Source organism: Salvelinus alpinus, chromosome 8 (assembly GCF_045679555.1).
Source record: "Salvelinus alpinus chromosome 8, SLU_Salpinus.1, whole genome shotgun sequence".
Classification (NCBI taxonomy): Eukaryota; Metazoa; Chordata; class Actinopteri; order Salmoniformes; family Salmonidae; genus Salvelinus; species Salvelinus alpinus.
In genome coordinates this window covers 58,674,142-58,688,126 of record NC_092093.1, presented here as the reverse complement: position 1 = coordinate 58,688,126, position 13,985 = coordinate 58,674,142, and the positions used below count along the sequence as shown (strand labels likewise).

General features: G+C 46.4%; 1 protein-coding gene across 2 annotated transcripts in view; it reads right to left on the bottom strand.

The window, feature by feature from the left end:
* LOC139583364 (rho GTPase-activating protein 18-like) overlaps positions 1–13,985 on the bottom strand; it is a 41,169-nt gene that overhangs the window by 10,436 nt on the left and 16,748 nt on the right. Inside the window, exons 1-7 of one of the 2 annotated variants that reach the window (XM_071414353.1) lie at positions 12,994–13,251; positions 6,373–6,575; positions 5,922–6,142; positions 2,099–2,180; positions 1,631–1,830; positions 1,214–1,379; positions 933–1,024 (exon numbers count right to left, since the gene is read on the bottom strand). In XM_071414353.1, coding sequence (XP_071270454.1) covers positions 933–1,024; positions 1,214–1,379; positions 1,631–1,830; positions 2,099–2,180; positions 5,922–6,142; positions 6,373–6,538 — 927 coding nt within the window. In that variant the 5' untranslated portion in view covers positions 6,539–6,575; positions 12,994–13,251. Of the gene's footprint in view, positions 1–932; positions 1,025–1,213; positions 1,380–1,630; positions 1,831–2,098; positions 2,181–5,921; positions 6,143–6,372; positions 6,576–12,993; positions 13,252–13,985 lie in introns of those variants that run through there. The other variant, XM_071414352.1, reaches the window with a different exon arrangement.

Sequence of the window (13,985 nt, the reverse complement as noted above, 5' to 3'; positions counted from 1 at the left end):
CTCTTCACTGTTGACGTTGAGACTGGTGTTTTGCAGGTACTATTTAATGGAGCTGGGAGGCATCTCTTTCTCAAACTACCAGCCGTTTCTAAAAAAATCTGCCGTTTCCAGCTAAAATAGTCAGTTACAACATTAACAATGTCTACACTTTATTTCGGATCAATTTGATGCTATTTTAATGGACAAAAAAAGTGCTTTTCTTTCAAAAACAAGGACATTTCTAAGTGACCCCAAACTTTTGAACGGTAGTGTATATTAAAAAATATGAGTTAGAGCTAACATATTCTATCATAGAAATTGCCAATAACTAACATACATCCCTAACTGATTTGACAACACAAATGAATATATAATTCAGTTTACGATTAATCACTTGACACTCCTCCCCCGATCGGTAACAGGGGCATATGGTACATTTCTGACATTTAGTCTCTCCAGAATGTCTTTGTGATAACACGTGAGAAAGCAACGCTTAACCAGGCTGACAAGTGCTGATAGAGAGAAACAGGAGGGGAAATAGGATCTTGGAGAAAGCAGGCAGTGAGTTGGCTTGTGCTGACACACATTAGGATTAACACAAACTCTCTCTCTACACACACACACACAGGAGAAGATGGGTAGTGTGTTGTAGTCAATGGTTCTGAGGAAAGGGTTGGTTCTGAGAAAGGGTTGGTTCAGTAGGAATATCTGAAACAATCTCTCTCCCTCATTTCCTTACTCTCTCTCATTCTCTCCTTCCCTCAGCTCTTCTCCCACTCTCTGATAAACCATAGTACACTGACCCTCATCACTTCCATCATGATATTCCTACTGAACCAACCCTTTTCTAGAACCAACCCTTTCTCAGAACCAACCCTTTCTCAGAATGCAGAATAACCCGAAAGTAAAGGACAGCTGAGGCAAATGAATAGAACTAAAAACAGGCACAGTACCTTTCTGAACACGAGAGGAACCTTGGACCCAGGGAACTTCTTCTGGTCATTCTCCAGTAGAGTGGTCAGGGGAACTCCAAATATACCACTTTCTGTGGATCGGAAGGGAAACTTTCAAACCAGAGTGACTGTTCATGTAAAAATGGGATGTGCAACACCAGAGTTGTGTTCATTATGGCAAGCATCTGAAAACATCATAGAATGCCTAGTCCCGCCATGTTTACGTGTGTTTTCTGCTGTTTGGTGCCTATTGAACACGACCCAGTCAACCAGCCACCCACCTCTGGCCTTGCTACGTGCCGCGCGGTTGCGCTTGAGCTCGATGCCCAGGCCGTCGTAGAAGGTGGTCAGTTCAATCAAAGAGATGTAGCCGATCTTCTTCATGTCCTCACAAGACAGGTCCTGGATGCGGGTGAGGCCCAGTTTAGGCCTGGGCAGCTGAAATGTCTGTACAAGACCGAAGACAACACACATTTTACATATTCAAACAGGTTCCTGGAGGGCGGCCTAGTGGTTAACACAGCTGCCTCCAGACCACAAAAAGCCGCCTACGGCAGGAGTTCAAATCCCCGCTCTGCCACTTTCTGTCCTGTACTTCCCCTTCAATATGTCTCTGCCTCTCATTTCCTACTGTCTAAATAACTGTTGTTTTTAGTTCTATTTCCCTTTAAAACAAAAAGGTCAGAGGTGAGACTCACTGGCAGGTCATGGTCATCTCTGCGGATGCGTTGGCAGTCCTTGCAGTCCCCCTGGCGGCCTCTGCGGTGGGCAGTGATGCCCTCGGAGTAGGGCACCTCGAAAGACAGGGAGTCAGAGGTGTCCTGAGGTGGTGGGCAGGGAGGGCACTCTGAAACACGTCTCTCTGTGCTCTGGGAGAAGCTGGGACACGCGGGCCGCACTGGGAAACACACACAACAATCTCAATGATGGATACATCACCGGTATATTTCCCTTTGCACAGACATCAGTCCAACCAACCAGATGGGAATGATCCAAGTCCAATGTGTTTCCCACATTTATTCAATCATGGTGACAGAATTAGGCTCAAATACCATGGAAACAACAATCATTCAACCCATTGGAGTGGTTCCTTCACAGTGGGTAACCACAGCCAACCACATCAAAACAAACAATAAACGGTGGTCACATATTGAGAGACGACTCACCTCTAGACGTCCGGTGGACGCATCTGGAAGGCATGTCTCCATTGGGTGACTTGGGGGGGACAGGGGGTAAGGGATCAACTGGCTAAAAGGAGAGGACATAAGTGATCATCATTTATTCTCATTCAACGTGTGTGAAGTTTGTGTCCCAAATTAAGATCAACAGGTAAACATAAGCTTTTTGAAGTGGAACACATGAAAAGATGGATGGTCCTTCAGCATTCAACTACGGTGAAAGGATTTAGGAGTCATTTTTGTGAACTGAATGAATACCAGCAGTATCAGACACAGTACCAGATGTCAGGACAGCGATGAGGGATATGCTAGTTTGATTCCTATGCATTGACTTCCATATTATGGCTGTGCAGTACATTTGCTGACACGGGGAGAGGAAAGTGGATATCAACGGAGCGTTCAACAGGAGCCAGCTGTTTTGTTCTGTTGTATACTTACTAGTCAGTGAAAAGAGCATGGTCAACGGTTACAGACAACGCTGCCAGAATTGACTGGAGCCAAACCACATGGTCAGCAGCACCGCGATAGAGAAATACAGCCTAGATACTGTAAGTTACATGTACCTAAAGATCCATTTCACAGACAGAGAGAGCTTGAGTCCATAATATATCCATGTAAATACTTACGGTATGCCTAAATACACAATGGTATGTACGTCATGGTATACTTGTACTGCAATGTTGAGGGAACTAGCACACAAGCATTTCTCTGCACCTTTTATGCCAGCTGTAAACTGTGTACGTGACAAGTACAATTTCATGTCATGTTAAGCAATTCAAATAACTACATGCTTTTTCTTTTCAACGATGTCCTTTTTACAATCCACCAACCAAACACAGAAAAAGGAGGAGTTTCACTGTTTCACCATCTTTCACTATTAGATGACAAAAGGGCTATGGTCTGATTTTTCCTCGTCCAGACTGAATGGCCATTTTTATGCGTCTAGATTGGTTTACGGCCCAGATGCAATGCCCTGGACACCTTAATCCATTTCCCTAATCCTACTAAAATAAACAGTAGTCTGTGGGGCCTGCCACTAGTCTGTGGGGCCTGCCAGTAGCACGTCACTAGTCTGTGGGGCCTGCCAGTAGCACGTCACTAGTCTGTGGGGCCTGCCAGTAGCACGTCACTAGTCTGTGGGGCCTGCCAGTAGCACGCCACTAGTCTGTGGGGCCTGCCAGTAGCCTGCCACTAGTCTGTGGGGCCTGCCAGTAGCACGTCACTAGTCTGTGGGGCCTGCCAGTAGCACGCCACTAGTCTGTGGGGCCTGCCAGTAGCACGTCACTAGTCTGTGGGGCCTGCCAGTAGCACGTCACTAGTCTGTGGGGCCTGCCAGTAGCACGTCACTAGTCTGTGGGGCCTGCCAGTAGCACGTCACTAGTCTGTGGGGCCTGCCAGTAGCACGTCACTAGTCTGTGGGGCCTGCCAGTAGCACGTCACTAGTCTGTGGGGCCTGCCAGTAGCACGTCACTAGTCTGTGGGGCCTGCCAGCAGGCTGCCAGTAGTCTGTGGGGCCTGCCAGTAGTCTGTGGGGCCTGGCAGCAGGCTGCCAGTAGTCTGTGGGGCCTGCCAGCAGGCTGCCAGTAGTCTGTGGGGCCTGCCAGCAGGCTGCCAGTAGTCTGTGGGGCCTGCCAGTAGTCTGTGGGGCCTGGCAGCAGGCTGCCAGTAGTCTGTGGGGCCTGCCAGTAGTCTGTGGGGCCTGGCAGCAGGCTGCCATTAGTCTGTGGGGCCTGCCAGTAGTCTGTGGGGCCTGGCAGCAGGCTGCCAGTAGTCTGTGGGGCCTGCCAGTAGTCTGTGGGGCCTGGCAGCAGGCTGCCACTAGTGTGTGGGGCCTGCCAGTAGCCTGCCACTAGTGTGTGGGGCCTGCCAGTAGCCTGCCACTAGTGTGTGGGGCCTGCCAGTAGCCTGCCACTAGTCTGTGGGGCCTGCCAGTAGCCTGCCACTAGTGTGTGGGGCCTGCCAGTAGCCTGCCACTAGTCTGTGGGGCCTGCCAGTAGCCTGCCACTAGTCTGTGGGGCCTGCCAGTAGCACACCACTAGTGTGTGGGGCCTGCCAGTAGCCTGCCACTAGTGTGTGGGGCCTGCCAGTAGCACGCCACTAGTATGTGGGGCCTGCCAGTAGCACGCCACTAGTATGTGGGGCCTGCCAGTAGCACGCCACTAGTCTGTGGGGCCTGCCAGTAGCACGCCACTAGTGTGTGGGGCCTGCCAGTAGCATGCCACTAGTCTGTGGGGCCTGCCAGTAGCACGTCACTAGTCTGTGGGGCCTGCCAGTAGCACGCCACTAGTCTGTGGGGCCTGCCAGTAGCACGTCACTAGTCTGTGGGGCCTGCCAGTAGCACGCCACTAGTCTGTGGGGCCTGCCAGTAGCACGTCACTAGTCTGTGGGGCCTGCCAGTAGCACGCCACTAGTCTGTGGGGCCTGCCAGTAGCACGTCACTAGTCTGTGGGGCCTGCCAGTAGCACGCCACTAGTCTGTGGGGCCTGCCAGTAGCACGTCACTAGTATGTGGGGCCTGCCAGTAGCATGCCACTAGTGTGTGGGGCCTGCCAGTAGCCCGCCACTAGTCTGTGGGGCCTGCCAGTAAACGATGGGGCCTGCCAGTAGACTGGCATTAGTCTGTGGGGCCTGCCAGTAGTCTGTGGGGCCTGCCAGTAGTCTACCGTAAGACAGTACTTTAGCTTGAGTAGAGTGAAGGCTTTCTCTGTGTCCCGGACTCAGCTGTCATCCCAGCTGGGACTGAGTGGTGTGACTCATAATCCTGTACCCCCTGCCAGATCTGACTCACCCTAGTGGCTCCTGCCACCACCACACAGCAGTGCTGACAGGGGCACTCGTGGCACTCTTTGGTGGGGGGTGTTATTAGTCCTATCACCCCCCCCCCATTCATTCATGCTGTAAATATCTCAATCTCTTTCAACACTTCATAGCCACACAATAGCCTTGGGAGAGCTAGCCTTAGTCATATCAGCTAGCTAGATACTGAGGTGCAGTCTGCATACTTGCCTCAACTTCACTAGAAAGACAACTGCAAAGACACCACTAGGCTGAACACAATCTGTGGGCTTGCTTCCTGATATACGACCAACATTTCTACAGAATTTCAACACTGCTGTGCTATAGGATGCCATTTGATCTCAGCAGTGCGTGCATTACACCGCCATCTGAAAACAGTATGGGACTTCCCTGTTGCCCTTCTCATGTAAAACTTTCTTCACATTCCAGCTACCAGTCAGTCAGTGGGGCAATTCTATTTCTGGAGAAAGAGGGGACAGCTGCCCACACCAGCTGAGAGCTGCATTATAGGGCTAAGCAAGAGCTCATCGTGTTTCCACCATCCAACCCGGCCCCTCTAACAATGGCCCGTGCCAAAGTCATGTATTATGCCTATAATGGTTCTGGCCCATACCAATGCGAGGGGGGGGGGGGGGGCATGTCTACTGGACTCCTCTCCTTACTCTAGACCATCTCTGACACACAGGATTAGGATACGTACTGAGATTACAGAGGCTTGTCTGGCTCTGCCAGAGGATCAGTATGCCAGATGAGATGGTTATATCCAGATGAACTGAGGTCATAGGGGCACTGAGGGTCAGAGGCACCAGTTATAGCCTACAAAGGGCCAGACATGAGACAGATTTCATGTCAACTCGTTTCATTGTAGGATTTCAATAGGAAATATACCGACTCCAACTCCATAAACACAATTGCTGAATGCTTAACCCAAAGCACCCTTGCCGTAGACAACAAAAAGTGAACAACATAAAGAACAAAAAGTGTTCCCTTTAACTCTTTGATGCCATCTGTCTCACCGATGTGTCTGGCGTGGAGAAGACGTCTCGGACGTGTCTGGTCGGCTGCTTGCTCCGCCTCCTCACGGTCAGGGTGTAATTATCCACACGCTTCTTCACCATGGCTGCCTGCGAGCGCGACAGTGTAGAGAGCAGCGCCTCCGCAGGCCCCTCCCCCAACGCCCCCAACACCAGCGTGGACAGACCCGCATCCTGCAGCCACGCCTCCTCAAGCTCCGCCTCTGGAATGCAGAAGAGTCGGAGATAAATCAGTATCCATAGCATTTATCAGAATTTAAATTTGTATCCATCTCTATGGGAAGGACTTCAAAAGAGCACATCAAGAGTTGGGGTCCATTCCATTTCACATTTCCTGAGTTTAATGGAATTTAACTGGAATTGAGCCCAACTCAACACACCCTAGGTCTATAAATGGCTAAAAGCACAATTTCCTGGTAAGTATGTAGCCTACCGTCCATACTGCCCCTCTCCAGCAAGTCCCCGTGGCCCCGCTGGCCATCTTCCTCGATGTTCTTCACTTCGCTCCAGTAGTCCTCCATGGAGTCCTGGGAGTCCCGCGACGCTGGCCGCTCCGGTGGGCTGGGGGGGGAAGAGGGCCTGGTCCCCCTAGAACTCATCCTGCCTAGTAGGCCTATCCCCTGGTACTGCACCTTCCTGGGGTAGGGAGGGAGGAGGTCAGTAAGTCAATAGGTTGGTATTGGGAGGTGGGGAGGAGATTGTAGACAGTTTTTGTAATACCAGAATTGGTTTAACTGTGAAAAACATTTCAATTTCAAAATACCAGATTCACACATTGAGCAAAAAATAGGCTACGTCAGACATACACTTCTCAAAACCCTGTACTTTATAAACCAGATACACCTAGGTAAGACACTGGAACATACAGTACCAGTTATTCAAGGGTTTTTCTTTATTTTTACTATTTTCTACATTGTAGTAGAATAATAGTGAAGACATCAAAACTATGAAATAACACATATGGAATCATGTTACCAAAAAAAGTGTTAAACCGATCAAGAAAATATATTATATTTTTGAAATTCTTCAAAGTAGCCACTCTTTGCCTTGATGACAGTTTTGATGTCTTCACTATTATTCTACAATGTAGAATATAGTACAAATAAAGAAAAACCCTTGAATGAGTAGGTGTGTCCAAACTGTTGACTGGTAGGACTGACAGGAAGGGAATTTACCTCACCATGGCCCTACTGAAGACACTGGAGGAGCTAGTCTAAGAATGATTATCTTATCTTTCATTGCAAAATGAGCCCAGTATCACTTAGGCTAGCATGTCACACTGTGAATCATAGAAACCATTACGCATGCAGAAATGAATTTGGGGGGGCTGAATCACCATTCCTAATAAAGAAAAAACTACTTTAGGCACTCGACCACAGTTTATATCCGTGATAAACATCTTTCTGTAGAGAGTTCTCCCTTATTCCCTCCTAAACACTGCATCCACTCAGAGAATCAAAACAGCAGATTCTTAGGTTCATGAAATAACGAAAAAAGCAAATGTTTCTAAACAAACTGTAAATAATAGCGAAGTGAAACCACGTAACTTAACATGAAACTGGGCTGTAATTAACGTCTGAACTTTGGAAAACAACGATAAATACATCAAACTTGCAGGAGGGTAATAAACAGACAAAAAGACAAGCATGAAACTATTCATTTGGAGAAACGCGATTTGCGGCTGGAGCTGCTATAAGCTGTGTATGTACACGAATGCGCAGTGGGGTAAAATACTTAAGAATACTTTAAAGTACTACTTAAGTCCTTTTTGGGGTTCTGTACTTTACTATTTATATTTTTGACAACTTTTACTCGACTAAATTCCTGACATCAAAAAGTACTAGTTACATTTAGAATGTTCAGGCAGGACAGCAATCTGGTCGAATTCACACACACCTATCAATATAAACACATTGTCATCTGGCGAACTCACTAAACACAAATACTGCATTTGTAAATGACGTCTGAGTGTTGGAATTTTATGTATAACATTTACTATAACTAAATACTTTCTCAATTTTGACAAATGAGTACTGTTTCAACCACTGTACTTAAGCACATGTTAAAACCAGATACTTTGAGGCTTTTACTCAAGTAGTATTTTACTAGGTAACTTTTACTTGAGTAATTCTGTATGTAGGTACAGTGTATTTACTTTTACTCAAGTATGACAATTGGGTACTTGTACCACCACTGTGAATGAGGGTGCCTGTGCTCCACTTCACATGTATGAGCATGTTAGGCCAGGGATGGGGAACCTTGATGGGAGTAGGGGGGCCACATAAAAATCACAACTCATCATGAGGGACCGCAGTGGCTCGCGGGTCTGTGTACCCACATCCATACCCACACATGCAGTCAGTGCCGGCCCTAGCCTATTGAGGGCATTAAGTAAAATTGTTGCGGGGGGTCCCAACTTGTGAGTAAAACATTTTAGAGGCCCCCCTCTCAACAATGGAGATATATATTTTTACATTTCTTGCAATCTACACATTTTGCCACGGGGCAGAGAAAATATTTTGTAGTTGAACAGCAAATGTCCTGCAATTCTAATCATGATTTGCAGTTTTTTAATATGATATCTGAGTGAGAGTGACAAACAAAATCAATGGGGGTCCCCCCATCGGTAATTTGACAATGATTACAACAAGTTTAGATAGCTGGTTAGACTAATTTACCAATCAGTGACTGATACAGGAGGGAAAACTGCTACCCTGGGGAAGGGGACCAAAACATGTCTGCAGCATTGAAGGTCTCCAAGAACACAGTGGTCTTCATCATTCTTAAAAATGGAAGAAGTTTGGAACCACCATGACTCTTCCAAGAGCTGGCCGTCCGGCCAAACTGAGCAATCGGGGGAGAAGGGCCTTGGTCAGAGAGGTGACCAAGAACCCAATGGTCACTCTGACAGAGCTCCAGAGTTCCTCTGTGGAGATGGGAGAACTTTCCAGAAGGATAACCATCTCTCCAGCACTCTACCAATCAGGCTTTTACGGTAGAGTGGCCAGACGGAAGACACTCCTCAGTAAAAGGTACAGGACAGCCCGCTTGGAGTTTGCCAAAAGGCACCTAAAGGGCCCTCAGACCAGGAGAAACAAGATTCCCTGGTCTGATGAAACCAAGATTCAACTCTTTGGCCTGAATGACAGGAGTCACATCTGGAGGAAACCTGGCACCATACCTACGGTGAAGCATGGTGGTGGCAGCATCATGCTGTGAGGATGTTTTTCAGCGGCAGGGACTGGGAGACTAGTCAGGATTGAGGGAAAAATGAACGGAGCAAAGTACAGAGAGATCCTTGATGAAAACCTGCTCCAGGGCGCTCAGGATATCAGACTGGGGTGAAGGTTCACCTTCCAACAGGACAACGGCCCTAAGCACACAGCCAAGACAATGCAGGAGTGCCTTTAGGAAAAGTCTATGAATGTCCTTGAGTGGCCCAGCCAGAGCCTGGACTTTGAACCCGATCGAACATCTCTGGAGAGACCTAAAATAGTTGTGCAGGGACGCTCCCCATGCAGCCTAAAAGGATCTGAAAAGAAGAATGTGAGAAACTCCCCAAATACAGGTATGCCAAGCTTGTAGCGTCATACCCAAGAAGACTCAAGGCTGTAATCGCTGCCAAAGGTGCTTCAACAAAGTACTGAGTAAAGGGTCTGAATATGAAGAAAAAATATATATATTATACAAAATTGTCTTACTACCTTTTTTTGCTTTGTCATGATGGACTATTGTGTGTACATTGATAAGAAAAAAAAACATTTAATATATTTTAGAATAATGCTATAACGTAACAAAGTGTGAAAAATGTGGCCTGAATACATTCAGAATGCAGTGTCCATCATCATACGGAGTCCATCCACCCTCCTAAAGCCATCTCTTCCCACAGGTCTGCCTGCTTCCAGTCGCACCCGGGTTCCCATTACAACTCCTAATTACAGAGAGGCCTCGTGACATCACAGGCCCTTTCATTTCAGACAGACAGTGTGTTGAGTGGTCAGGAGAGCAGCACCTTGTTGTGGCTTGTTGGCCCCATATACCTGTATGGTCCGATGTTTGATGGAGTCTGATGTCGGGTCTGATGGGCCAGGTCAATGCTGGGGGTTCCTGGTCCAAAGAATGATAGGTTGGGAAAGGAACGTGGCAGAGAACTGAGGGCAGTGTCACACACACCCTTATCTCCCCCTCTACAGCTGGAGGAGGGACATGAATAGGAGTGGAGGGGAAGGTTAAAGGGGTCTTCCCGGGGCCTCTAAGGGATTTCCTAATATCTATTCAGCATGGAAACCATCCCAATTTCATTCAATTCTGTTCAAATTAAATTTGTTAATTTGCTGCACAATGGACAATTTTGTTTGCAAGCTCACATAGGGCCAAAAGCACATCAATATTCAGGGAAAAGGTATGCCTACTTGTTTTGTATTCAAATATTGATAAGTGTGTGTGTATGCCAGGAAGCTGGCCCTGGCCACACTTAGGGGGATGTTATTGATTAGAGTGATGCATGCTGGGCGTGCGGATGGAGCGGAACTTTGTTTTAATGGGTTTTTATTCCCCTGGGTACTCCTCTACCCTCACACTCATGTTATCACATGAGATTTCACAGAATAACATACAGGCCTACAGTATTCCGTTCATTACAGGAAGAGTAGCTAGTATGATGGGCTGTAGAGGCAAAGAATAAGCTAAGAACACTTTGAGCCTATGACTATCCCTATTGATATAGGCTTAGAAACGCAGGCCTCCTCACGCACATATCATGACAATTCAAATGAACACACAACCTTGTTCTAGGAATCCATGTGTGCAGAATAAAAACAACAATTCCAGGTGTAAGGCTGGTATGTTGACACAAAGAAATATGCCGTGCTTGTCGAAGAGCAGGTTTGGATGTGTGTGTGTGGGTGGGTGACAGCTTATCAGCACAGAACCTTTTCGTTGGAGGATGTATACCATGCATTCCCGTACCAATACAACTTGAAAACAACTCTTCACCGTCTCTGAACAACAGCGACGTCACCTGCTATGATGCTGGCAACTGAGGGGACATAGGTCAGGACCAGTATACACAAAACATCTCAGAGTAGGAGCGCTGATCTGGGAGCAGGTCTTCTCTCTCTGTCCATAAATCTTATGATCTTAAAAAAAAAAAAAAGACAAAACTGATCCTAGATAAGTACTTCTACTCTGAGACACTTTGTGAATACTGGCCCAGGTTGTTCCTAGAACAGAGTCAATAGTAGACGCACTGTCACCTCAGTTGATTCACAGAGTGGTTAATCTCCAGTCTCCAAAATATCAAGAAACATCTGGTTCAAACATCTGGTTCAAAATGAAAGAAGCCTTATTAGGAAGAAATACAGAACATTTAAGGTATTTCTGACACAGACACACTTAGTTCTACCCAGCCATTTCCCCTCAGGTCATGTTAAGGAGGTTTATTGAAATAAATTCAAGTTGAAGAGTAAGAGTTATAGATAGAGAGATTCCTAACTCAGGTGCTGGTAGTGTAGGGACAGGGTGACACCATTCCAGTGACACATTACGTACGGTAGGCTATACTACAGTCACTATGGCTTCCTGTGATTCACTAGTACAAATACAGTACCCATACTACAGTCACTATGGCTTCCTGTGATTCACTAGTACAAATACAGTACCCATACTACAGTCACTATGGCTTCCTGTGATTCACTAGTACAAATACAGTACCCATACTACAGTCACTATGGCTTCCTGTGATTCACTAGTACAAATACAGTACCCATACTACAGTCACTATGGCTTCCTGTGATTCACTAGTACAAATACAGTACCCATACTACAGTCACTATGGCTTCCTGTGATTCACTAGTACAAATACAGTACCCATACTACAGTCACTATGGCTTCCTGTGATTCACTAGTACAAATACAGTACCCATACTACAGTCACTATGGCTTCCTGTGATTCACTAGTACAAATACAGTACCCATACTACAGTCACTATGGCTTCCTGTGATTCACTAGTACAAATACAGTACCCATACTACAGCAGATACATACAGTACCCATACTACAGCGGATACATACAGTACCCATACTACAGCGGATACATACAGTACCCATACTACAGCGGATACATACAGTACCCATACTACAGCGGATACATACAGTACCCATACTACAGCGGATACATACAGTACCCATACTACAGCGGATACATACAGTACCCATACTACAGCGGATACATACAGTACCCATACTACAGCGGATACATACAGTACCCATACTACAGCGGATACATACAGTACCCATACTACAGCGGATACATACAGTACCCATACTACAGCGGATACATACAGTACCCATACTACAGCGGATACATACAGTACCCATACTACAGCGGATACATACAGTACCCATACTACAGCGGATACATACAGTACCCATACTACAGCGGATACATACAGTACCCATACTACAGCGGATACATACAGTACCCATACTACAGCGGATACATACAGTACCCATACTACAGCGGATACATACAGTACCCATACTACAGCGGATACATACAGTACCCATACTACAGCGGATACATACAGTACCCATACTACAGCGGATACATACAGTACTCATACTCCAGCTTAGGAAACCTATAGAACCATCATTCCGTTTAAAAAGCTCTCTCATTCATCATGTGGGTACCGTTCCACTACAGTCAATTCAGATCAAATGAATGTACTACAATCCCTAAGTCTTCAGGTGTGCTTCTTGGTAAGATATCAAAAATACAAAAATTGCTCTGAAATATCTTTGTCCTTCACAAAAATCAAAACATTCATACAAATAACTAAATGGAATTGGAACTCATAATCCATGACCACTGGCTAAAAGGACAAGTACTGAATGTTCTCAAAGGAAATATCTTAGTAAATACAATACGTATCCATTCACACCACCATCAATACAGACAGTCCATGTGTTAATGTTCCACTTCACAAGAATCAATACATGAACACACACACACACACACAGAGGATAACATTTCAGGAGGAAAAATCAGATTACCTTTCAGTTCCTCATCCAGCTCGAGAGAAGAGGGGAGCGAGTGAACTCTAGTGATCTAAAATAGAGAGGTGCCTGTCTAGAGTATATAAACAAAGCTGTTTGAAGCCAGGCAGGGAGAGAGGGAGAGAGAGACAGGGACAACTATCTCAGGATATCCTCCTACAGACAGAGTTTGGGTTCCACAGAGACTCATCTCTCCTCCCACACACACACACACACACACACACATCTCTCTCGCGCTCTCCCTCCATCCCATTCCCACTCCACGGGGTGGCACACAAGTTTCCAGTGTCCAGCTTTCTCCCCTCCTTCCCTCACTCTCTGCCAGTCTCTTTCACCCCTCCCCTTCTCCGTTTCCCCGGCCCCGCTCCCCTGCCCCGCTCCCCTGCCCCGCTCCCCTGCCCCGCTCCCGACACATTTACTGCTTACCATTCCTCTTCTCTGCTTTCATCTTCGCCAAGCCTCAACTCCCTCTTTAAAGGTCATCACATGCCCACATCGCTGCACCCCTTTTACTCTCCCTCTCTTTCTGACAGATCCAGTGTAGAAAGAGTCAGAAAGACAGCGAGGGAGAAAGAGAGAGAGCGCGAGGACATGGCAGTTAACTTGTGGTACATTTAAGAAATAGCTCTTAAGGGCAAACCTAACCCAAAATGAGTCTAATTAGGAATAGTACAAATACAGATCCCTCTTAAAATGGGAAAAACCTGGAATACAAACAACTTCAAATACATTAACTCTTGCTGTGCATCCCAGCTGTCTTGTTATGAATAAATAACTTACAAAAATCTCTGCTCAAAACAATCATTTCATTTAAATATATCTTCCTTTTTTTTAACATCAGATCATTACTGGAGCTCCAAAGTAATTCAAAATCAGAGAGAAAATATGAATATTTCCTTAAATGACCCCCCTTCCCCAAACATTATATGTAGGTCAATGGTGATGGAGAAACTGGAAACATGTGGAGCTGGTATAGGCTTGATGGAGAG